The sequence below is a fragment of the Syngnathus typhle genome, linkage group LG7, assembly GCF_033458585.1.
Source record: "Syngnathus typhle isolate RoL2023-S1 ecotype Sweden linkage group LG7, RoL_Styp_1.0, whole genome shotgun sequence".
Taxonomy (NCBI): domain Eukaryota; kingdom Metazoa; phylum Chordata; class Actinopteri; order Syngnathiformes; family Syngnathidae; genus Syngnathus; species Syngnathus typhle.
The window spans coordinates 1,835,981-1,861,229 of NC_083744.1; the positions used below are offsets into that span (position 1 = coordinate 1,835,981).

General features: G+C 42.7%; 1 protein-coding gene across 4 annotated transcripts in view; it reads right to left on the bottom strand.

Moving 5' to 3' along the window:
* vps4a (vacuolar protein sorting 4 homolog A) overlaps positions 1-25,249 on the bottom strand; it is a 70,508-nt gene that overhangs the window by 39,307 nt on the left and 5,952 nt on the right. For all 4 annotated transcript variants that reach the window (XR_009714872.1, XM_061282210.1, XM_061282209.1 and 1 more), the window contains 2 exons: positions 7,925-8,081; positions 196-344 (listed from right to left, as the gene is read on the bottom strand). Coding sequence is in view for 3 of the 4 variants with exons in the window: in XM_061282210.1 (XP_061138194.1) it covers positions 196-344; positions 7,925-8,081 (306 nt within the window). In the remaining variant the exon portion in view is untranslated. The remainder of the gene's footprint in view (positions 1-195; positions 345-7,924; positions 8,082-25,249) is intronic.

Genomic DNA, 25,249 nt, shown 5'->3' on the forward strand with positions numbered 1-25,249 from the left:
TGATAATCAATTGTTATTGATGAATCAATTTTGACTCCAAGACTTTCGGCTTACTTGTTGTGAATGGATACATTTGTAGCTATAGAAGGTACATCTGTAGTCTCCCAAACTGTCGTGATAGTGTAGTACTGATTTGACACGTTGCTGCCATAACTGCTTGTCAGTTAACTTGATGTTCGTACAGCTTCTGCTCACCTTGCATTTGAACCAGGAACTCTGTCTTAATGCGGCGGGCAGCTTCACTCTCGTTTTCATTTCTGGAGCCACACAGAGAGTCCACCTCATCGATGAAGATGATGGAAGGTTTGTGCTGCCGGGCCAGATCAAACAGGTTCTTGACGAGTCTAAAAATAATAATAATAATATTTAAAAAAGAAGAAAGAAATGGAAACAAAAGGAAAATACCAGCAGGGCTTCATGCCTATAGCGCTACTTAGAAAGATGGTAAAAACGACAAAAAGCATGTTTGCCACAGTAGATGTGTGAAACAGAAAGTAGGATGCGAGGGGAAAGAAAATCACTTTACATATCTATTTACTTTAAAAAAAAAAATCTAAACTGCACAATATTTCAGCCTTTTTTATAGGAATGGCAGTGCAGACACTGGATTCAGTTTTCCCTTCCCCAGACGCAAGTCACAGGGGCCCCCATTTAGAGGCAGGTCTGGAGGTGAGGCACATTGGCGAGCGCCTGGTGGCCGGGCTTGCAGCCATGGGATCTGGCTGGGCCCATCCCAAAAGGACGTGGGTCTCCCCTCCAATGGGCTCACCATCTTTGGGAGGGGCCAAATGGGTCGGGTGCTGTGTGAGCTGGGCAGCAGCCAAAGGCGTGACCCTTGGGGTAATTACTAAGTTTTCTTAAAATCACACACGCAGACACACAGACACACACACGCGCACAGAAGGGACATGCCTCTGTGGTTGTTGCAAGACTGGCGGTTACCCTTCCTTTTGTAGATGTGGATGACACTGGCATCCCCTAACTGTTGTGGGATATTTTCCTCATGCCACATGGACTGGAAGAGCAGAGTCAGTTTCTGTATCATAGCAGGGCCTCCTGCCTTGTACACTTCAGCAGGGATTGCGTCGGATCCTGGTGCTTTGATACAGGAGAGTTGCTTGACAGCCTAACTTCTACAGCGGGGAGGTTTTCCCGGTCAAGGTAGGGTTCTATTTGAGGCAGGTGGTCTATGGCTTGGTGTTCTGCCCATCTCTCTAGCATCTGCTTCTTCTCAATCAGCAATTGGGTCCCATCTGCATTGAAGAGGGGCGAGGATCCGGAGGACTGAGGTCCGTATACTGCCTTCAGCGCATCATAAAAAAACGTTTGGAATTGTGGCTATCGGCGTAGCCCTGGATTTAATCTGCCTTGGTGCTGAACCAGTTGTCCTGCATCTCACGTAGCTTCTTCTGGATTTTTCTTTATGCGTTTCTGAAGGCATCCTCGTGAGGATGGGTTGATCTGATGCGCTCGAAGGAGTTGTTGTTTCTCTGCAAGCAGCGCCTATATCCCGTCCTCGTTTTCGTCAACTCAATCTTGGTTACGACGGGTAGCAGGTTCAATGTGTTCAGAGGCAGCTGACATCTCTGAAGGTTGAGCACTGCTCCTCTATTCTGGCCCAATCATCGTGCACCGTATCTGTCAGTTTACTCTCAAGGTCTTTGGAGAAGTCTTCTGCAACTTTGCTGCTCTTCAACTTGGAGATGTTCAGTCTCTTCGCAGTCTTTTAGCCTCGGGGGTCTTCTCACGGGCAGGAAGCAGCATTTGAGCTTGGACATGATGAGCCAGTGATCAGTCCAGCAGTCAGCACCACACATAGCCTTGGTCACTCTGACCTCCTGCCTCGTCATCCCTCTTCTTGGTGATGGTGTAATCGATGGGATGCCAATGCTTAGAGCAAGGGTGCATCCATGACGTCTTGTTACCTACGGGTGGGTAGCCAGAATATGATGTTGGTGATAAGGTCATGTGCAGCGCACGACTTGCTCGTGCACTTGCCAATGCCATGCTACCCAATGATTCCTTCCCAGGTCTGATGGACTGTCCCTACTCTGGCGTTGAAGTCCCCAAGAACCAATAGCTTATTGCAGTCAAGCTGGTCATCACTTTTATGGACAGGAGTAATAAGTGCATATTTCCATACAAGTGGTAATTGACTGGTGACCAATGACAGGTTAAATAAATCAGCAAGAGGGTACATTATGACAGTGGCAGCTAGCTTGACAAAATGACTTTCAACCCCATCAAGTCCAGGACCACTGCTCACATTTAATTTTCAAGTTGCTTTCTGCGCTTCCGTACAGTGGGTCAAAAAAAGTATTTAGTCAGCCACCAGTTGTGCAAGTTCTCCCAATTACAAGATGAGAGATGGCTGTAATTTTTATCATAGATATACTTCAACTATGAGAGACAAAATGAAAAAAAATGCAGAAAATCACATTGTCTGATTTTTAAAGAATTTGCTTGCAAATTATGGTGGAAAATAATTATTTGGTCAATAATGGCCTCGATCGGGGGCTCTACGTAAGATCTCACCCCGTAGGGTCAAACAAGAACGGTGAACAAGAATCCCAGAACCACGCGGGGAGGCCTAGTGAATGACCTGCAGAGAGTTGAGACCAAAGTAACAAAGACTACTATCAGTAACACACTATGTCGCCAGGTACTCAAATCCTGGAGTGCCAGACGTGTGCCCCTGCATGTCCAGGGCTGTCTGATAAATACTTTAAAAATCAGACAATGTGATTTTCTGTATTTTTTTTCATTTGGTCTCTCATGGTTTAAGTGTACTTATGATGAAAATTACAGGCATCGCTCATCTTTCAAGTGGGAGAACTTGCATAATTGGTGGCCGACTAAATAATTTTTCGCCCCACTGTAGGTAGTATTTTCCGAAAGTTAAAAGAACTGGTACAAGGTGACGTATTACCAGTAGAACTGATAGTTGGGTGAGGGTCAGGGAGAAGCGAGGAGCAGACAGACGAGAAATGGTTTGATGAAGTCCTGGGAACCTTAATTAGATTGAAGGAATGTTTTTCAGAGATGTTGATAATTTTCAATTTTTTTAATTTTTCTTAAATCATACTCATCCTCAAGAAAACTACGTGTACAAATTGACATTGTAAAATCCTCGGTCTTGGATGTCTCTTTTGGTGATTTGCAAGGATCAATAGTCAAACCTCTACATATGATTGCTTAAACATACGAATTTTTCAACATACGATGTGAAATTTTATCAAATATTTGACTCAACATCTGAAGTACCGTATTTTCCGCCCTATAAGGCGCACCTAAAAACCTACATTTTTATCAAAAGTCGACAGTGCGCCTTACAGTCCGGTGCGCCTTATATGTGGATCAAGTGATGAATTTTTTGATCCATACTGGTTGTACACAGTGCTCTGCCAAAATATTTTAGTACGACTAGTAAATTACAAGGTCGCATCACTTCCCAACATTACGGTAACTGTAGTCAGGGGGCGTCACAGAATAGCCGTTGTACCCGCGAGGCTATTTCATTTCAAAACAGACTGCTCCGTTAATGTTTCGAGTAAATCTACGGATCGATATGGAAGGGAAACATAGGTAAGTAGTACCAATGCGTTAGATCGAACTTTAGTCAGTTCTGATCATTTTATAGGAGATCGTTTGAGAAACGCGATTGTTTACACTTTGCTGAGGCTCATGGGAGATTGCGGATGGCTAATGCTATAACGATAGCTGCTATACGCGCGAGGCTATTTCATGTCAAAATAGGCTGCTCTGTTAATGTTTCGAGTAAATCTACGGATTGATATGGAAGGGAAACATATGTAAGTAGTACCAATGCGTTAGATCGAACTTCAGTCAGTTCTGATCATTTTATAGGAGATCGTTTGAGAAACGCGATTGTTTACACTTTGCTGAGGCTCATGGGAGATTGCGAGCTGAGGCTCATAGGAAATTGCGGATGGGTAATGCTATAACGATAGCTGCTATACGCGCGAGGCTATTTCATGTCAAAATAGGCTGCTCTGTTAATGTTTCGAGTAAATCTACGGATCGATATGGAAGGGAAACATAGGTAAGTAGTACCAATGCGTTAGATCGAAGTTTAGTCAGTTCTGATCATTTTATAGGAGATCGTTTGAGAAACGCGATTGTTTACACTTTGCTGAGGCTCATGGGAGATTGCGAGCTGAGGCTCATAGCAAATTGCGGATGGCTAATGCTATAACGATAGCTGCTATAGGCGTGAGGCTATTTCATGTCAAAATAGGCTGCTCTGTTCATGTTTCGAGTAAATCTACGGATCGATATGGAAGGGAAACATAGTTAAGTAGTACCAATGCGTTAGATCGAACCTTAGTCAGTTCCAATCATTGTATAGGAGATCGTTTGAGAAACGCGATTGTTTACAGAGGGCTCGTTGATTATTGGCTAGTGGGTGCATACCGCAACCCTAGTCAACCTCAGTTTGTTGCAGTAAAGCTTCTATTTTATGCGCCTTATAGTCTGGTGCGCCTTATATATGGACAAAGTTTTAAAATGGGCCGTTCATTGAAGGTGCGCCTTATACCCCGGTGCGCCTAATAGGGCGCAAAATACGGTAATTGCCACCATACATCACGGTTAGCCCACAAGCATCTGAAACAGTCTTCCTCTGCATATCCGGGAGAGCTCTACACTGATCAGCTTTAGAACTCACCTCAAAATTATGGCTGAAAACAGAAGTCTTGTGACCACTAGACTCCTTACATTTCCCTTGTGTTACTCATTTTGCATGTTATATTTTCTTTCTTATGTATTCATATGTCTGAGCATATTTATATGAATGATATATTTTATTTCTTATGTACTGGCCTGCCTGGGGACTACGGATGAAAACTAGCTTTGTTGCTATAATCCGGCATATTTACATTTCTTTTTATACTGATGTTAGTTATTGTGCATTGATCCTGCTCAAATTAATGAATTAATAAATAAATACATGAATAAATAATCTTCGGCCATCTAAGGCAGTGGTCCCCAACCTTTTTTGCGCCACGGACCAGTTACGTGTCAGAAATATTTTCGCGGACCGCCCTTTATATAAATAAATAATACATTTATATGAATAAATTATATATTTATAATAAATATATAAATACGATGAAATAAAATGATACTACTGGCATAAAAACAAGTATAAACGACATAAAAATAAAACTCACCATTACGTTGAATTAGTGGGAGCACTGAGCTTTTTTCTCAGAAACGAGCCGGTCCCATCTAAGCGTAATCGGAGACATTGACATCAAAAGTGGCTAAGGTTTGTCTTTTAATACAGGATGCTTGGTCTCCATGTGCCGAAGCAGTTTTGAAGGCTTCATTGCCTCGTTAGCTAGCCTGTCGCCACATATTATGCAAAGTGGGTTTGGCGCGTCAGCGTCACCTGTTGCGATAAATCCAGATTTTAAGTAGGACTCCAGAAATTTTCTTTTAAATGCAGCTTTCCTTTTCTTAGAAGTCGTAGGCTCTTCTTCTTCCATCTCCTCATTGGGCTTTTTTCCCTTTCCCAAGAAGCTTTCCAAACATCTCTGTTTCTTGCTCATATTTGACGGATGTCTTCACAGACATCTTTAACACTTCCCTGCAGCAGGCCATCGTCCCGTCGTGTTTCAAAGCTGCCACCATCGTACCTGTGCCGAAGAAACCTGCTCCGTCCTGCTTCAACGACTACCGCCCCGTGGCACTTACGCCCATCATCATGAAGTGCTTTGAGCGGCTTGTCATGGAGCACATCCGTTCCGTTCTCCCCCCCACCATTGACCCCTTCCAGTTTGCGTACCGAGCCAAGCGGTCCTCTGAGGATGCCATCTGCACTGCCCTCCACTCGGCCCTCACCCACCTGGAGAGAAGGGACTCGTATGTGAGATTGCTGTTTGTGGACTTCAGTTCTGCCTTCAACACCACTGCCACAACGTCTCATCAGCAAACTTGACAAGCTGGGCCTCAGTACCTATCTCTGCAACTGGCTACTGGACTTCCTTTGTCAGAGGCCACAGGTGGTACGTGTTGGCGACAAGATCTCCGCCATCATCACGCTGAGCACAGGGCCCCCCCAAGGCTGCGTGCTCAGTCCGCTACTCTTCACCCTCCTGACGCATGACTGCATTGCAACCCACAGCGACAACCGCATAGTGAAGTTTGCTGACGACACGACTCTGGTGGGTCTCATCACCAAGGGAGACGAGACTCAATAGAGGCTGGAGGTTGACCTTCTGGCCACATGGTGCAGGGACAACAACCTCCTGCTGAACGTCGACAAGACCAAGGAGGTTGTTGTCGACTTCCGGAAGGGTCACACCCAACACCTGCCGCTGACCATCGACGGTGCTGTGGTGGAGAGAGTGAGCAGCGCCAGGTTCCTGGGGGTGCACATCAGTGAGGATCTCTCCTGGTCCACCAACACCGCATCACTGGCGAAGAAAGCCCAGCGCCGCCTGTACTTCCTGCGGAAACTCAGGCGAGCGAGCGCTCCTCCGGCCGTCATGACTACATTTTACCGCGGCACTATTGAGAGCGTCCTCTCCAGCTGTATTGCTGTTTGGGGTGGCGGCTGCACTGACTACAACTTGAAGGCCCTGCAGCGCATAGTGAACACGGCTGGTAAGATTATTGGTGCTTCACTCCCCTCCTTGAAAGACATTTACATCTCCCATCTCACCCGCAAGGCGACCACGATTGTAATGTGAGTCACCCCGCTCACTCTTTGTTTGAGCTTCTGCCCTCTGGGAAGAGGTATAGGAGCCTGCGCTCCCGCACCACCAGACTCTCCAACAGCTTCATACTCCAGGCTGTTAGGATCCTGAACTCGCTTCCCCTTTCTGCGTAGCGTCCTGTACTTTTGCCCTACGCTTACTGTGTGCTGTATGCACACTGGCTCCGTTTTGCTCCTCTTATTTATTGTGTTATCTGGTTATTTATTATTTATTCATCATTCTTATTATTTATTGTTTGTGCCTTCTTGTTTTTATATTGTGTCGTTTGCTTGTATGTCTATCGTGTAATATGTCTCGTCACCGTGGGATAGAGAAAACGTAATTTCGGTTTCTTTGTGTGTCTTGACATGTGAAGAGATTGACAATAAAGCTGACTTTGACTTGCTTGCTTCGCGGGCTTGACTGAGGTGACATGTCACGTGACCGAGACGAGCGTCTTGACCTGAACCGACGGATGTAATTGGGAGAGAATTGCCAAATTTTTTATATTTTTCAAAATAAATTCTTAATCGGGCGGCTCGGTGGGGCACTGGGTGCACGTCCGCCTCACAGTTAGGAGGGTGCCGGTTCGATTGCGCCTCCGACTCTCCCTGTGTGGAGTTTGCATGTTCTCCCTGAGCCCGCGTTGGTTTCCTCCGGGCACTCCGGTTTCCTCCCACATCCCAAAAACATGCTTGGTAGGCCGATTGAGCACTCCAAATTGCCCCTAGGTGTAAGTGTGAGTGCGGATGGTTGTGTGTCTCAGTGTGCCCTGCGATTGGCTGGCAACCGGTTCAGGGTGTCCCCCGCCTACTGCCCAATGACCGCTGGGATAGGCTCCAGCACGCCCGCGAGCCCCGTGGGAACAAAGCGGTTCAGAAAATGGATTGATGGATGAATTTTGCTAGCTTTGCGGGCTCGACTGGGGAAACATGTCACGTGACCGGGACTTGACCTGAATTAATTGATCGTCGATAAAATGTTATTTATTTTTTTCTGTGTGGCTTGGCGGCCCGGTCCCAAGTGACCCACAGACCCGGGGGTTGGGGACCCCTGATCTAAGGGAATTTAATCACTTGTTGTATGCCTGGAGTTAACTTTGCGCTAACTAGCAAATTGAACTTTAAAATTGCACCAAACCAATAAGTTCAGAAAATGGATCGATGGTTAGTCAGATCACCCTGGCAAAAAAGTAAACCTACTTCTCACTTTCTCCCAGCCACTTTGACATAAGGTCTGAAGAGGAGACAGAGAAGAAAGTGGAGTTGTTGGCCTCAGTGGCAACAGCTTTGGCCAGGTACGACTTCCCTGTTCCTGGTGGACCAAACAGTAGGATGCCCCTCCATGGCGTCCGTTTACCTGCGATTGTACACAAATGCGAATGTACACATTATTGTTTGTACTAAGAAAATAACCTCTAACAAAAGCAATGATGAATAATTTAATGAAAATTTATGAAAATCAGATATCACATTTGAATTGTTGTCCAACTTAATTATTTACAACTCAAAACAAATTTTGACACAGGCCTGCACAAAATGATGGTAACCCTAGAAAAAACAGAGACACGATGGGCTTTCAGCCTCCAGGAATCAATTCTCAAGCTTCTCTCTGTACCCTGGTAGTTTGCTCATGCACACAAAAAGGGCTCCTGTTCTGGAGGGTTCCAGCAGGGTCTACCCAAGTACTTCCAGGCCACTTGGTTCGAGGTACTTGTACCTACCCGCTTTGAGGGAGTGGGCTGTGCTGAATATTGCTGATTGGTTGGCTGTTTTGCCATCAGCATCCTTCATAAGCTAATTGCAAGTGTACACTTTACTAGTTGTGCTGTACCTGTTCTCACTATTTGCAATATTTCCGGATGGACAAAACGAATGCAAAGATGGACACACAAAGTGGTGGAAGCTTTTCTGACTATTATATTTTCTACACCACATGTTCACCTGCCTAATGTCTCACCAATGAAGTCTTCATAAAACAGAACAAGAAGTATTTTTGTTTTTGAAAGCCAATGTGCTAGTCCAGTGGTCCCCAACCTTTTGTGCGCCACGGACCGGTTACGTGTCAGAAGTATTTTCGCGGACCGCCCTTTATATAAATAAATGATACATTTATATAAATAAATACTAAATTTATAATAAATACATAAATACAATGAAATAAAATGATACAACTGGCACAAAAACAAGTATAAAAATAAAACTCACAATTACGTTGAATTAGTGGGAGCACTGAGCTTGTTTCTCAGAAACGAGCTGGTCCCATCTCGGCGTAATCGGAGACAATGACACCCGAAGTGGTTAAAGTTTGTCTGTTAATACAGGATGCTCTGTCTCCATGTGCTGAAGCAGTTTTGAAGGCTTCATTGCCTCGTTAGCTAGCTTGTCCCCACATATTATGCAGTGGGCAGTGGCGATAAATCCATATTTTAAGTAGGACTCCAGAAATTCTCTTTTAAATGCAGCTTTCCTTTTCTTAGAAGTTGTAGCCTCTTCTTCTTCTTCCGACTCCTCAGTGGGCTTTTTTCCCTTTCCCAAGAAGCTTTCCAAACATGTCTGTTTCTTATATTTCTTTTTTATATCTCATATTTGCTTGCTTCGCGGGCTCGACTGAGGTGACATGTCAGGTGACCGAGACGAGCGTCTTGACCTGAACAGACGGATGTAATTGGGAGAGAATCGGCAATTTTCTTTATATTTTTCAAAATAAATACTTACTCATTTTTGCTAGTTTTGCGGGCTCGACTGGGGAAATATGTCACGTGACCGGGACGAATGTCTTGACCTGAATTAATTGATTGTCGATAAAACATTATTTTATTTTTTTCTGTGCGGCTTTGTGGCCCGGTACCAAGTGTCCCACGGACCGGTACCGGTCCGCGGACCGGTACCGGTCCGCGGACCGAGGACCCCTGTGCTAGTCAGTTTGAACATAAGCTTGGGCTTAGCTACAGAGAATTAAATCACCGTCACTCAAATAAGATTTCTTGCTTTAATTATCCCTACTGTAATAATAGCTGGATACAGTAGACTACTACCTATGACAGCTTAGAATGTGATAATATGTGTCAGGATTCGGAGTGTGGAAATAGTGCAGGGCGACCAAATGCAGCTTGGACCAGGGTTTATTGGCGAACTCAAAAGGCAAACTGATACGACTTAACAAAACAATAACTTGAGTGACTGACCGGGACGTGAAACAAGAAGACAGCAGGACATCACGACAGCAACAGGAACCAAAAAGACATCGCGACACTAACACACAACCCACAACAACCGACAAGCAATGATCCGACAAGGAGTGACACACAGATAGGACTTAAATACAAGACAGTTAACAAGAGGCAGGTGAGAATGATCACACTAATCATGGGCACACGGGAGGGGAGGGGCGAGCACACAGACAGAAACCACGGACATGAGCACACAGGAGGGGCGATTCGTGACAATATGTCTTATTATGGAAAAATAAGGGCCATTTAAGTCACAATCGGAGGTATAAATAAACAGAAATATTCACCAATAATCAAGTTAAACTTTTATTATTCATATAAACTAAAATGAGTGCATAAATATACAGTGGTACCTCGACTCATTAACGCCTACATTCATGGCAGTATCGCTTTACTTTTTCTGTCTTTTTGGAGGTATTTTCACCAAGTGTAGCAAATTTGAATCGGTGCCCCCCTCTACAAGCAAAGTTACAGGGGTAATCATTCTAACATCAGCCCTATTAGAATAAGTCAACCTATGAGAATACGTACCCCTTTTTTCAAGTTGATTCCAAGACATCTATCGATTTAGCCAATTGTTGTCAAAGTCAGCTTTATTGTCAATCCCTTCATATGTCAAGACACACAAAGAAACCGAAATTCCGTTTCCTCTATCCCACGGTGACGAGACACAGTACACGATAGACATACAAGTAGACGACACAAAATAAAAACAAGAAGGCACAAACAATAAATAATAAATAACAAATAAATACAATGAGTGATGAATAAATAATAAACAAATAACCCAATAAATAAGAGGAGCAAAACTGAGCCAGTGTGCATACAGCAGACAGTAAGCATAGCGCAAAGTACAGGACGCTACGCAGAAAGGGTGGGCGAGTTCAGGATCCTAACAGCCTGGAGTATGAAGCTGTTGGAGAGTCTGGTGGTGCGGGAGCGCAGGCTCCTGTACCTCTTCCTGGTTCCTGACTGCCTAATGACTTTTTCATGTGGCTTTGTCGTAGAGTGATAGTCTCACAACTGAGTTCAATTCTTAATTGTCCCCCAAAGTAATTACGTGTTAGAATAGGACTCTTTGGCACGTAATTAGCGAGGTAGCTTGAGCTATGCCTTATCTTGCTGTGTCTTTTCTCTTGCTTTCGATGGCTTTTCCTTCTTTATGACACTGCTGATATGTAGGAGTTGATCTCAGTTAAGACTGCATTATCACACAGGTTAAGCAGAGTCGCCCCCTTGTAGGAGGGCGGCCAAGAGTACATATAAGAATATGAACCTTGGAGGTGGGGGTTAGACCTTCCGCAATTTCGCACAGAAGGCTCCGCAGCTGTATACTGATCTTTCTCGCATACATTACATAGTTAAACTGAGAAGGCAGCCTCCTGGTAATTACTTTTAGCATAGCGGGCATTAAAGATAGAGACTTAGACTTAGACAGACTTTATTGTCATTTTGTAAGCACTTGGTGCACACTAAACGAAATTTCGTCGCATACGGCTCTCAACAAAGGAGCCGCAGCAGCCGCAGCCGACTGGGGCGCCGCCATCTTAATCTTAATAATACAAAAGACACACGGATGGCATGAGCGCAACTCAATAACTCTCATAAGACTGCCACATAACGGCGCCACAAAGAAAGTCAGAAAGTGCTCAAGATGAAAGCCATCAAAGCAAATCAAAGCTAAAAAGACAAAGGAAAAAAAGTAACAGCGGCCAACCAGCACCCCCAATACAAGAGAACACCCCAAAACACACAAAATAGCCTCCACGGGGTCCATCGACAGGTGTAAGGCCAGTCCAGTTCAACGGCGCCCAATGGACTGTGGTCGTGAATCGGTGAAAACATCACAAAGCAGGCAAACGTGTGAGCAGCGTCCTGGGGACCCAGCCGGGGCACGTGCAGATGGTCACCACGGGGCTAGCATGGCGAAAGCCATTGGTCCCGACGAGCACGAGGAAGCGGACTCCCCACAGGGGCTGCGGCTGCAAGGCGAGGGACCCGGTCATCACTGGCCGGATAAGCAGGAAGCCGTCGTAGAGTTACGCCGGCCCAACCGATGATCCGGTTAGAATAGACCCATTTTTGTCTTCCGGTCCCAGGAAGAAAAAAAATAAAAATAAAATAAAATAAAATATCCGATCCGAAGAGATACCGAGGTGTGGTAGAAGGCACCAGCATCGCCGAACGGACAAAAAGACAAAAAGAAAAAGGAGAAAAGAAGGAAATAAAGAGGAAAAGAGAGGACACTGCTGGGAGGCAGCCACTCACAGCGCCATACCAGATCATAAAGAACTGGGACATAATAGCGGGCATTAAAGATGAAGAACTTGGACATAATAGCAGGCATTAAAGATAAAGAACTGGGACATGATCTAACACGAGTATGTGAGCACATTGCAAGGAGTACGTGGAAGCACACAATAATTTATTAGCCTGACTTTTTCTGTGTCTTCTTGGGGGTATTTTCAGCAATTGTAGAAAACTAGAAAGTCCCAAAGTTAGGAAGTCAAGAATAAAATGACATTTATTTTTTGTTATAAAGGTTTGAAAAAGCAGAAATAAAACTGTAGTTTTTTTGCGTGTATATTCTAAATGGAAAAATAGGGCAAGAAGTGTGACTTTTGGGATAGTCCTGCATGCATTATTGACTCCTATGGGAAACGTTGCTTCTACTCACAAACCTGACTGCCGACCCAATTAAGTTCACAAGTAGAGGTACTACTGTACATTGTATGTACATATATTGACATGCAGTATGCTCCATAATCATATTAATGCAGGTATTAATCTCTTTGAATAAAATAACGTCCATTCTTAACATCAGAATGGTTTAATTCTGTATCCAAACTGCATAGAGGTTACACAGCTGCATATCTGGCCATTAAAATGATCACCTGCTCAATTCTGCATTACAGTAGATGTCACAGCAATACTTGTCACTGTTTGTATGCTAAATAGTGTTAAACAATGTTTGTGTGCTAATGTTAAATGTTTGTTTAAAACGTTACTTTCTGATTAAGAATTTCCTAATATTTTGAATTAATAAAATTCTTTTGTCATTTCTATTTTCGCAACTTTCATACTTGCCAACTTTTCCGATTTGGGGCGGACATTCACGATTTTCAACCCTATCTTCTGCCTGCCCCCAATCTGTAATTTCTGTCGCTAATCTCCCGATTTTACAGTGAAGTAAACACTGTTTATATTGTGGGAAATGTGACGCAACACGTCTCCTCCTTGCTGCACACTGCACAGCCTCCCAAAGTGTTTCCCTCCGTGGCCGTGCAACCTGCTTGTGACGAAGGTTCCCCTCCCCTGCTCGTGTGTCCAGCAGTGCAAACTGGTGGGCTCCACCCAAATGGTTGATATTGGTCTACATCAAGTACAGTACAGTACAGTACTCTGAAAACACCTTTGCAATGAAACGTGGGACGTCGGGGAGCCCCCTACTAGCAGGTGTCGCAAAATATGTCATTCAAAACAAAACTGTATTGAAACAACTTAACTATCAGGGCCCCAAAAAGAAGATTTTTAAAAAAAGAGGATTAAAAAAAAAAAACAGGAGATGGCACATTACTAGCTAATATTAAACAGCACACCACGGTTGTTTTGTCTCATCTGTTTACACAGACAGTTGTGTTCCATTATTAGCCATGCTGCAAGATAACACTTTCTCCTGTCAATGCTAAAATTGCTACCTAGCTAATTTTTTCTATCAGCTTGGTCTGTCCAAACTAGTACTAATTCGTGATAGGATAAAATATTAGGGGTGTAAATCGCGGGTTTTGTCACGATACGATATAATATCGATATAATGAACTACGATACGATATTTGCCGATATCTTAAAGCCTGCTGCGATTCATTGACGATATATCGCGATATAGTGCTCTACGATCGATATATATTTTTCTTTAATAAAAAATATAGAACAATATCCTGATTTATAACAATTCATACGCAAAATCAAAAAGGTACTGCAAACTCTTTATTTAGGAAATTACAAGAGTATTGCAGTATACAAATTGCTTACTTTAACACTGAACTTTGATGTCGTGTTTTTTCTTTAAATGTGCGGCGAGATTTGTGCTCCCTGAATATTTGATCACCGCATGGCAGGATTTACAAACTGCACGTGTCTTGTCCGTTGAGCCATCTTTTCTTTGGAATCCAAAGTGCTTCCAAACGAATGACTTGAAGCCTAAAGGGGAGCCAATTTCCTCGTCTTTTTGGACACTAGCCATAGCACCAGCCCAGGAGCCGCGTACTAGTTGTCGACTCCCCTTTCACGTGCAGCAACGCCGCGCACTGCTCCCTGCTCCCGGAAAGATGAAGCAAGCAACAATGAACTGGACTTCAAAATAAAGTCGCGTCTAATGTCCGAGGTCAAACACGGCGATATAAATCGATGTTTACTTTTAGCATCGATGCCAATAAATCGTAGAGCATTATATCGATTAATCGATGTGTATCGATGTATCGTTACACCCCTATAAAATATATATCCCCTAGAATTTTATGGGAAAGGCTGAATGTTACATTAACCCTTGTGCAGTATCTGGACATTTCTTCATACTAAAGGGGTTTCAAAGGCCAAACAAAAGAAAACACTAGGATGCTAACGTTTCACACCGACTTTCAGAACATCTCAATAGTCAAAATGGCACCATGCCATTTCTAAGTTACCGTTTTTTTCCGTGTATAATGCGCCCCCATGTATAAAATGGTATGTTGATGCTGGAAAAAAGCCTGTACCCATGTATAATACGCACCCAATTTTTTTAGATTTTTTTTTTTTAAATATTTTTATTATTTTTTTTTTTAAGTCCCAATGATCGTCACACACGCAGGGAGGGAATGGGTCCCATTTTTATAGTCTTTGGTATGGTCTTAACTAGGCTGGATGTAAATTTATTTGTTGGCGATGATTTCACCGACTGCCCGTAAAGGCACCACCGCGATCCGTGCGGACATGTGAAAAAGGCGGCTCTGTATGGGAGAGACGTTGAAGAGGAATAAAAACACCCTTGGAAACCAAAACTTGCCCCTCGTCGTGACTCGGAGCCGCAACAAATGTTTCGGATTTGTGTAGGGTACATTGTGACAGACAGCAAACGAGCAGGTGATCGAGCAAGCGTCTGATACGAGAGCATTGCGGTCGTATGGAGCGTGTTTGAAGTGAACAGCAGAGATGAAAGGAACAAGGCAAAGTGTTGTAAAATTAAATATTACCTGTAATACGCATTTTGTTATTTGCTGATTGAAACTGCTAATTAAACTGTGAATTGAAACTAATAGGAAGAAAAAAACTCTCGCTCTTTATATAGCTGACGTGTCTTGCGCATCCGTTCTGCGCATTGGATCCATAGTGCGCATGCGCAGTCATATTGCTTCCGTATGACGTCCGGTCCGCGATGGAGATTAAAAAACAAACAATAAAAACAACACACCACCAAGGATTGCACCATCGCATCAAACGATGTGTCGTCAATTATGAATTTTACTGAGTAAGCGTGTTGGGCAGGATGGCTGAATGCGATGCGCGATTGACAACAAACAAGAAGAAAGGTGATTTCAAGTTTTATTTCGAGGGAGATTTGTCATGTCTCGTCCCCAGTTTTGCTATGTGTCTAGGTTGCCATAGTTTCTGTTCGCGTCGCTCCTCTCTTCCTGTGTCACCTCAATCGATGTAACGTGTTTTGTATTTAAGTCCCGTCTGCCCCTCGCTCACCGTCGGATCATTGCATGTGTTACTGTCATGATGTCTGTTTGGTTTCTGTTCCTGTCTTTGGTAGATTTTAGGACAATAAATTAGTAAAATATTGCGCACTATACACGGAAAAAAACGGTAAACCGATGCAATATAAAGGATATCTACAGCTTTTCTCCGTGTATAATGCGCGAAATTTAACTAATTTATTGTCCTAAAATCTGGGGTGCGCATTATACATGGGTACAATTGTTTTTTAATTTTTAAAAAAAATTTTTTTTTTTTTAAGAAAATCATGGTACAACAAAACCAACAACAGGACTGACCGACAAAGACGTGGAACAAAAAGACAGGGTGACATTACCAAAGACAGGAACAGAAACCAAACAGACATCATGACATCATCCGACGGTGAGCGAGGGGCAGACAGGACTTAAATACAAAACACGTTACATTGATTGAGGTGACACAGGAAGAGAGGGGCGACGCGAACAGAAACTATGGCAACCTAGACACATAGCAAAACTGGGGACGAGACATGACAAATCTCCCCCGAAATAAAACTCACCTTTCTTCTTGTTTGTTGTCAATCGCGCATCGCATTCAGCCATCCTGCCCAACACACTTAGTAAAATTCATAATTGACGACACATCGTTTGATGCGATGGTGCAATCCTCGATGGTGTGTTATTGTCAAATATTGTTTGTTTTTTAATCTCCATCGCGGACCGGACGTCATACGGAGGCCGCCATTACAGATGCGCAGAACGGTTGCGCAAGACACGTCAGCTATATAAAGAGCGAGAGTTCAGTTCTCCACCTATTAGTTTCAATTCACAGTTTAATTAGCAGTTTCAATCAGCAAATAACAAAATGCGTATTACAGGTAATATTTTATTTCACAACACTTTGCCTTGTTCCTTTCGTCTCTGCTGTTCATTTCAAACACGCTCCATACGACCGCAATGCTCTTGTATCAGACGCTCGCTCGATCACCTGCTAGTTTGCCGTCTGTCACAATGTACCCTACACAAATCCGAAACATTTGTTGCGGCTCCGAGTCACGACGAGGGGCAAGTTTTGGTTTCCAAGGGTGTTTTTATTCCTTTTCAACGTCTCTCCCATACAGAGCCGCCGTGTGCGCACGGAGCGCGGTGGTGCGTTTAGGGGCAGTCGGAGAAATCAACGCCAACAAAAAAAATGACATCCAGCCTAGTTAAGACCATACCAAAGACTTTAAAAATGGGACCCATTGCCTCCCTGCGTGTGTGACGATCTTTGGGACTTAAAAAAAAAAAAAAAAAAAAAACCATTTAAAAAAAAATTCATAAAAATTGGGTGCGTATTATACATGGGTACAAGCTTTTTTCCAGCATCAGCATGCCATTGTTAGGGGTGCGTACTATACATGGGGGCGCACTATACACGGAAAAAAACGGTAATATTTTTTACCGAAGTTTAGAAAGTTTATCTTTCGGTATTTTCAAATCAATTGGATGAAGCCTTTAGGTAAGACAAGTTTGCCAAAATATGTTCTGTGAAAATGTGTAAAAATGGGTTAAAAATTGAGCATTCAAAAATTCATAACTCTTCCTTTTCATTTTAGATTATGGATGGAATGGACTTTTTTTTTTATGTCTCCACAGGGGTGGGCAAACTACGGCCCACGGGCCACATCCGGCCCACGGGACCGTTTAATCCGGCCCGCCAACCCTGAATAAATTGTATTATTAAACATTTTTTTGGGTCATTTTGCCTGCAATGACTGCGTTTCCCCAGTAGATGGGGAACCGCTCGCCTGGGCATTTACTACCGGAAGCCGTGTCAGAAAGCTCGGTGCAGAGCTTTCAGATACAGTTTTACGTTAAAGCCACCCACAAACCTTCCCCTGGAATCCTTCTATTAAAATGAGTCGCCCAAGGAAAAGCAAGGTGGACACAGTGCCGAGTGTTTAAAAAAGAGTGGCCAATTTGGCTCGATGTACGCGACGTGACGTTCAGCCACATCAACATCAACCCGTCACAGATCGAGGTAAACGGACCAACACCTTGGATCTCTCCTAAGAATTGCCACAACAAATTTTACTCCAGACTATCACGCACTAGCAAAAAAGGGAGACCAACAACACTGTTCCCACTGAAAATGAAGGGGAGGCTCTCAAGTTTGTTGTAAAAAAAAATATGCATTTTGAATATGATTTGTACACATAGCAGAGATTGAAACTAGCGACCATTCTCATTGTTAGAAAAATGTATATATATGTTATCATGCGTTCTCTAATCAATGCTTTACCGCAATATTACTGCAATATATGCTTGCTGTTTGGCCTTGCTGTTTTTATGATGTACCACAGAAGGACAGTTCCTTTCTAACAAAGACCACTTTGTTAGACAACGTGCCTCATTGCTGTCTTGCACCCCAGATGAACCTCCAAGTGACCATTAAAGTCAGGGTTTTTCCTAACTATCTTTATTGTAGGATTAGGTTAGAATGTATATAACCAGTAATAAATAACTTATTTTGTTGCATCCTACACAATGTCGTAAAACTTCCCTTGCTATGTTTTAACTAGAGGTCAAAGTTTTTTTCTTCTGTATCCAGTCCACTCAAACTCCTCTTCCCAGATGTTCTTATCAGTATGTAAACACCTAATGATTTTCCTTATGAGACAAAGCCCACATGCTTTCCTCCTCCCCTTTAGTGGCTTATGTCTCACACTGTGGGTAGGGCAAATCCAAATAAAAAGAGCGGGAGTGCATACCGATTTTTTAGTGTGTGTAGAGATTGTTGTAAGCTATCTGTACTGCACTCCTCGCGAGAAAAGACTTAATATTCTGTCTCACTTGTGGTCTGTTTGCTGTTGCTCTTCTCTTAATAGTTATTCAGTCATCGAAATAAACCTGACAGAAATTGGGGGCTCGTCCGGGATCTCGACACACCTGGCGGGTCCAGCGGACTCTTCGACGCAGGCGAAAATCCTCGGCCGAGGTAAACAAAAGCCCTTTGACGGGACTGTCTCGATCAGTCCGGCTGGACACCGGGAGGGTTGACGAGATCTTCCGAGGAAGAGAATCAGCAGACCGTGAGTAGGAATATTAATTCTACTAAAAAAGAATGAATGAGCTGTGACAAGAGGTCACTAAATACACTTAAAACCTTGAGAATTCTAGACCCTATCAAGTGCAATTAGAAACAGTTAAATTCCGCAGGGGTGGATGTGGAGCCCCCTAACGTTTTATGTTAGTTAAATTCCGCAGCAGGAGGGGCGGACTCCTCTGTTATTAGAAAACGCGCGTGGTATGCTTGTGTACGGTTTGACTGAGAGTGATCTCATTTGAGCCCTCCTCTTAAATAGTAAGCGAAAGTCCCTACCCCGACATGAACTAAAATGCAAAGATTGGAAATGACTAGGCCAAAATCAAATCAAATCAGGTTTCCATGTAATGAAATAGGAACCTGGCTGCCAAAATTAAGGAGAAATTAGCTTAAATATACAGGAGATATTTGTGTTAAACGGATAAAGTAAGATAAAGAAGCACTGAAGTTAAAATTGGCTAAATAAATGTAAGACGGGTAAAAAGGTGTTGTTAGTGGGTTCTATGTGATCATATATGTTGTGCGTCATCCTTTTGTGCTGGTGTGTGTGCGTGTACGCGCAGAGGATCCCCATGAATGGGTGTGTGTATGAGTGCGAGTGAGATGTGTGTCCTATGGAAGAAATCAGTAATGGAGAATGTTCTGGAGGCTGTTGAGCAATAATAGGGAAATTGAGAAGTGGATGATGGTGTCTTTAAGTTGGTTGGAGAAACTAAAATGAGCAGTGTGTGGCAGTAGAGAAAATAAGACGTGTGTGGCAGAAAGTGACTAGAATGGTGGCTTGATAGGATGAGAAGAAGAGACAGCAAGTGTTGTGTAGAAGACAGTGAAAGATGTCGAATGTGAACATGATGGAGGGGGCAACAGCAAAGTTGGCCTGCCCTTTGAGAAGGTGAAACTGATAAGCGTGCCTGCGCTCGCGCGTAGTCGCGGGGCGGGGCTGTCCGCGTGGGCCTGTGCTATGCTTGTGTGGGCGGTGGGCCGGCATCATGATCGTTGCAGGAAATGGCCAGCCTGTGACCAATCAACATTGATGCTGCGCCCCCTCCTCGCACGAGGGGTGCTGTGGCTGCGGGCGAAGCAGGGAAAATGTGAGTTTCTCAGAGAATGTTTGAATATTTGAAGCAGGGTGACGCTTGAGGAAGATGTGACAATATTAGCATGAAGGATAAAAGGCACTGTTGAGAAAACAAAAGTATAACCAAAACGTCAAAATAGAGGATGACGTTTGCGCAGCGTTGTTTGTTTGTATTGTTTGTGAGCTGTGTCTCTGCTGTAAGTTTTTGTGTTGTCTGTGTGCTGTCAGTGTTATGTGTTAAAATTGGCTAATGTAGGTGCACAAAAGAATTTGCTAGATTGTAGTCTATATGATTTGCACCGCAAAACAAAAGCAATTTTGTGAAAATAAGAAGAAAAGAAAGGCAAGCAATTTTTTTTGTGGGCAGAAACTGGTCCACACTGCATTAATGCCTAGCCCTGATGAAACAAAATTTGAGAGATGGAAAGAACTTGCTTTCTGGAATTGGATGAAGCAAAATTATTAAATAACATTTCAAAGCTAAATTTAGAAGAAATAGTCGATTGGTTGTGTAAAGACTACACAAGTTTTTACATTTGAGGATAAGAGAGCGATTGAGTTAGTTAAAGTTAAGAAACAACAACAATTGACTAATATAATAATTTACTGGCGGTTATTTTGTTGTTTTTTATCTTTATCTTGATTGGTTTGACACCTTGAGGGAGGAAGGATTAGGATGTGGAACACGGGTTGAGACAACCAGTTACACACGCAAAGCATGTGTGCACTGGGACACTGAGAAGCATTTTGAAAGGTGTGTCAAATTAAATGGAGATGAAATCATATGTAGTAATACAACACTTTACTACATATGGATTCTCTAAATCATACAATTGGGTAAAATAAAACATACATTTTGATTTTTGTTCAAATTACTAAGATTCTTGTGATAAACCAGCTCAGTGGCCTAGTGGTAGAGTGTCCGCCCTGAGACTGGAAGGTTGTGGGTTCAAACCCCGGCCGGGTCATACCAAAGACTATAAAAATGGGACCCATTGTCTCCCTGCTTGGCACTCAGCATTAAGGGTTGGAATTGGGGGGTTAGATAACCAACTGATTCCCGAGCGCGGCATCGCTGCTGCTCACTGCTCCCCTCTCCCCCAGGGGATGGATTAAAATCACATGGGGATGGGTTAAATGCAGAGGACAAATTTCACCACACCCAAATGTGTGTGTGATAGGGGTGTAACGATACATCGATACACATCGATTAATCGATATAATGCTCTACGATTTATTGGCATCGATGCTAAACGTAAACATCGATTTATATCGCCGTGTTTGACCTCGGACATTAGACGCGACTTTATTTTGAAATCCAGTTCATTGTTGCTTGCTTCCTCTTTCCGGGAGCGGGGAGCAGTGCGCGGCATTGCTGCACGTGAAAGGGGAGTCGACAACTAGTACGCGGCTCCTGGGCTGGTGCTATGGCTAGTGTCCAAAAAGACGAAGAAATTTGCTCCCCTTTAGGCTTCAAGTCATTCGTTTGGAAGCACTTTGGATTCCAAAGAAAATATGGCTCAACGGACAAGACACGTGCAGTTTGTAAATCCTGCCATGCGGTGATCAAATATTCAGGGAGCACAAATCTCGCCGCATATTTAAAGAAAAAACACGACATCAAAGTTCAGTGTTAAAATAAGCACTTTGTATACTGCAATACTCTTGTAATTTCCTAAGTAAAGAGTTTGCTGTACCTTGTTGATTTTGCGTATGAATTGTTATAAATCAGGATATTGTTCTATATTTTTTATTAAAAAAAAATAATCGATCGTAGAGCACTATATCGCGATATATCGTGAATGAATCGCAGCAGGCTTTGAGATATCGGCAAATATCGTATCGTAGTTCTTTGTATCGATATTATATCGTATCGTGACAAAACCCGCGATTTACACCCCTAGTGTGTGACGATCATTGGGACTTTAACTTTAACTTTTAACTTTATAAACGATGAGAAAATGATTGAAAAGTAACTAAAGAAACTACAAGAAACTACAACTAAGCTAGTTGTGGAAGCAGTCCAATTACCACGAAAAATAACTATATGCACGTGTGCAGGGCACACACACAAGAAGCTGATTAAATTCAAGAGGTAACAAGCTTGCAGACTGAACCGCATAGCTGTGGTGCAAGAGATGCTTCAAATTTTATACACACAAGAAGCAGATTAAATTACTGAAATGTTTTTAAAGAAGTGCAGCAATAAAGTCCGTAGACTGAAATACAAATAGGGACGAAAAGAGGGGCAAGAGTGGAGAATGGTATCTCTAAATGACCAGAAGACAGACCTGTCCTACCATAGAACCTATACGAATGGGCAGTAATATTGAGCCATAGTGTGTGTCGCGTGGCTCAAGAGGAGGGATAATGGGGCAGGTCAGTCAGCTTTATACAACATACGGATTTGATTCATATTGAAAACATTTTCAAAACAAAAAAGAAAAAGAAAGAAAATTGTAGAGGTTGTTTAACATGTGCTAAACACAATCCACAGGGTTATAATGCCTGGTCATAATAGATGCATTCTCAAAATGGTTTGAATTGGCTTCAACAAAAACACTGAATGCCTTAACAGTGGCAAAAACGTTATGTAAAGAAATAATACCGAGATATGGGATTTCGGAAATTAATTCTCGTGACAGAACTGGTATAAAGTGTGAAAATGTGCATAGAAAAATGTAAGATCATGGAAAAAATGTTTAGTAGTACTGTGGGTACCGTATGAAAAATTGTTTGGGCGACAATATAGATTACCATGTTTTAAAACCAAGTGGGAAACTAAGGATGGTTTAAATTTGGCATTTACATTTTATATTTATAATTAATATTTTAAAGGCAAAAAGAACAAAGCACGTTCTGATTAAGAGCATTGAAAACAAAACACTGGTGTTCTTCCAAGGGGGAAGGGCCACATTGAATATTGATAATTACGTCAACTGCCATTAAAATAGCAGAAAGGTCAGTTGAGGTGGTCCTTGCAAATTACAAAAGGGTAATTTCTTTTGAGGTAACGTTCAATCGGGAAAAAGTGACCCAAAGGGAGCCTTACCTCTTAGAGAAATGCCGGGAACAAGAAAATGGAACAATGACGTTATTGCATGTAAGGTGGCCATCTTTGTTGCCACTTTGTTAACTTCAGCAATATGGTATTTGTGGGAACAAAGTCATAATGAGTAGGGGAGAGATGAGTGAACAACTTATATTGATCACTCCCAAAAAAAAATAATAATAATAAATTATGCCGCATTGTAGCGATTTAAAAGATCAATTTGACCTTTGCAGGATGATCTGCTGTGTCAGATCTGGACTGCCAAGAAAGTATGATGTTTATATGTGTACTTCGTCAACAACCGCTGTAGATGTTAAAGAATGGGATGAATATATCTAAAGTGAATGTGGATAATTTGTTTCAGGTAACTAGTATAAGAGTAAACTGCTAAACGAAACAATTGATTGCTAATGGCAAAACAAGCTGTAAAGACAAACAAAAATTGAATATGTCATATGTATGGGTTTGTGACCATTGCTTTATGTTGTACCGTCACCATTGATCAAAGATTGTGTGAAATCTATCATGTCTATTGGATTGTGAAATGTGTGACAGAGCATTCTATATAGTAATATCCATTGAAGAAAGAAAAAAGAAGCCATTGCTTTCAGAGAATGTAGTCAAGCTAAATTGTATATGTATCAACATCCCAAGATCTGAAAAAAAAAAAAAAAGCTGGTAAAAAACAAAATATCTTTGAATTTGAGAGCCGACAATGATCTGACCGAAATTGATGCAATTGGTGTTCCCAGAGGAGTACCGGATAAGTGTAAGCTGGTGAATCAGATAGCAGCTGGTTTTGAATCCACCATGTGTCCATTACAACGTGCAGTGGCTTGGAAATTGGACCGAGGCGGGTTTCAGGGCGGTCCACTCCCAACTGGCCGCGACTTCCCTCATGGCTTTCCAGAACCGAATGGCCATTGACATGCTACTCTCAAAAGAGGGTGGTGTCTGCGCCATGTTTGGTGAACAATGCTGCACATTTATTCCCAATAATACTGCCGCTGATGGAAGCCTGTCCCAGGCCCTTGAGGGCCTGAGGACCTTGAATGGGAAAATGAAGGAACACAGTGGAGTGAACACGGAGGTTTGGAACGACTGGCTAAACGTGTTCGGACAGTACCGTACCCTGGTTTCCTCGGTCTTAGTCTCCCTTGCCATTTTTTCTGCTGTTTTGACCTTGTGTGGATGTTGTTGTATTCCGTGTCTCCGGTCTCTAATTAACAGATTAATTACAACTGCTATCTCTCCAGCAGCTGAGACTTTTCCGTTGCTCCAAGGGGACGACTTTGCGACTGACGAGGGTTGTCGCTCTAGCGATGGCTCCATCTTTGAAGCTCCTGTGGTAAACCTGTCCGATTTGTTTCCCGACTCTGATATTGATTATTAAGGCTCGATCGCCTCCCGGGTGTAAATTTGTTCTTATAAATTGTGATCCTGCGGCTGAAAATCTTTTTGAAATGGCTGCTTTTAGGTGATAAGATGGTCTCTGGGAACTTATGATAAACAGGAGGGAATTGTTAGAAAAATGTATATATATGTTACATATTCGTTCTCTAATCAATGCTTTACCGCAATATTACTGCAATATATGCTTGCTGTTTGGCCTTGCTGTTTTTATGATGTACCACAGAAGGACAGTTCCTTTCTAACAAAGACCACTTTGTTAGACAACGTGCCTCATTGCTGTCTTGCACCCCAGATGAACCTCCAAGTGACCATTAAAGTCAGGGTTTTTCCTAACTATCTTTATCGTAGGATTAGGTTGGAATGTATATAACCAGTAATAAATAACTTAGCTTGTTGCATCCTACACAATGTCGTAAAACTTCCCTTGCTATGTTTTAACTAGAGGTCAAAGTTTTTTTTCTTCTGTATCCAGTCCACTCAAACTCCTCTTCCCAGATGTTCTTATCAGTATGTAAACACCTAATGATTTTTCCTTACGAGACAAAGCCCACTTGCTTTCCTCCTCCCCTTTAGTGGCTTATGTCTCACACTGTGGGTAGGGCAAATCCAAATAAAAAGAGCGGGAGTGCATACAGATTTTTTAGTGTGTGTAGAGATTGTTGTAAGCTATCTGTACTGCACTCCTCGCGAGAAAAGACTTAATATTCTGTCTCACTTGTGGTCTGTTTGCTGTTGCTCTTCTCTTAATAGTTATTCAGTCATCGAAATAAACCTGACACTCATTTTCAAACAATGCAGGATGCTCAAGGACATTGATGCACTCCCTGTTTGCGACTAATCTTAACCTGTAAAGTTCTTAAGACTTACTTTAGGAAGTGTTTCCCGTTTCCTCACCTTTGTTACCAGGTGTTTGTGAATTAAAACTCTGCTCTGATTTTCAGATACCC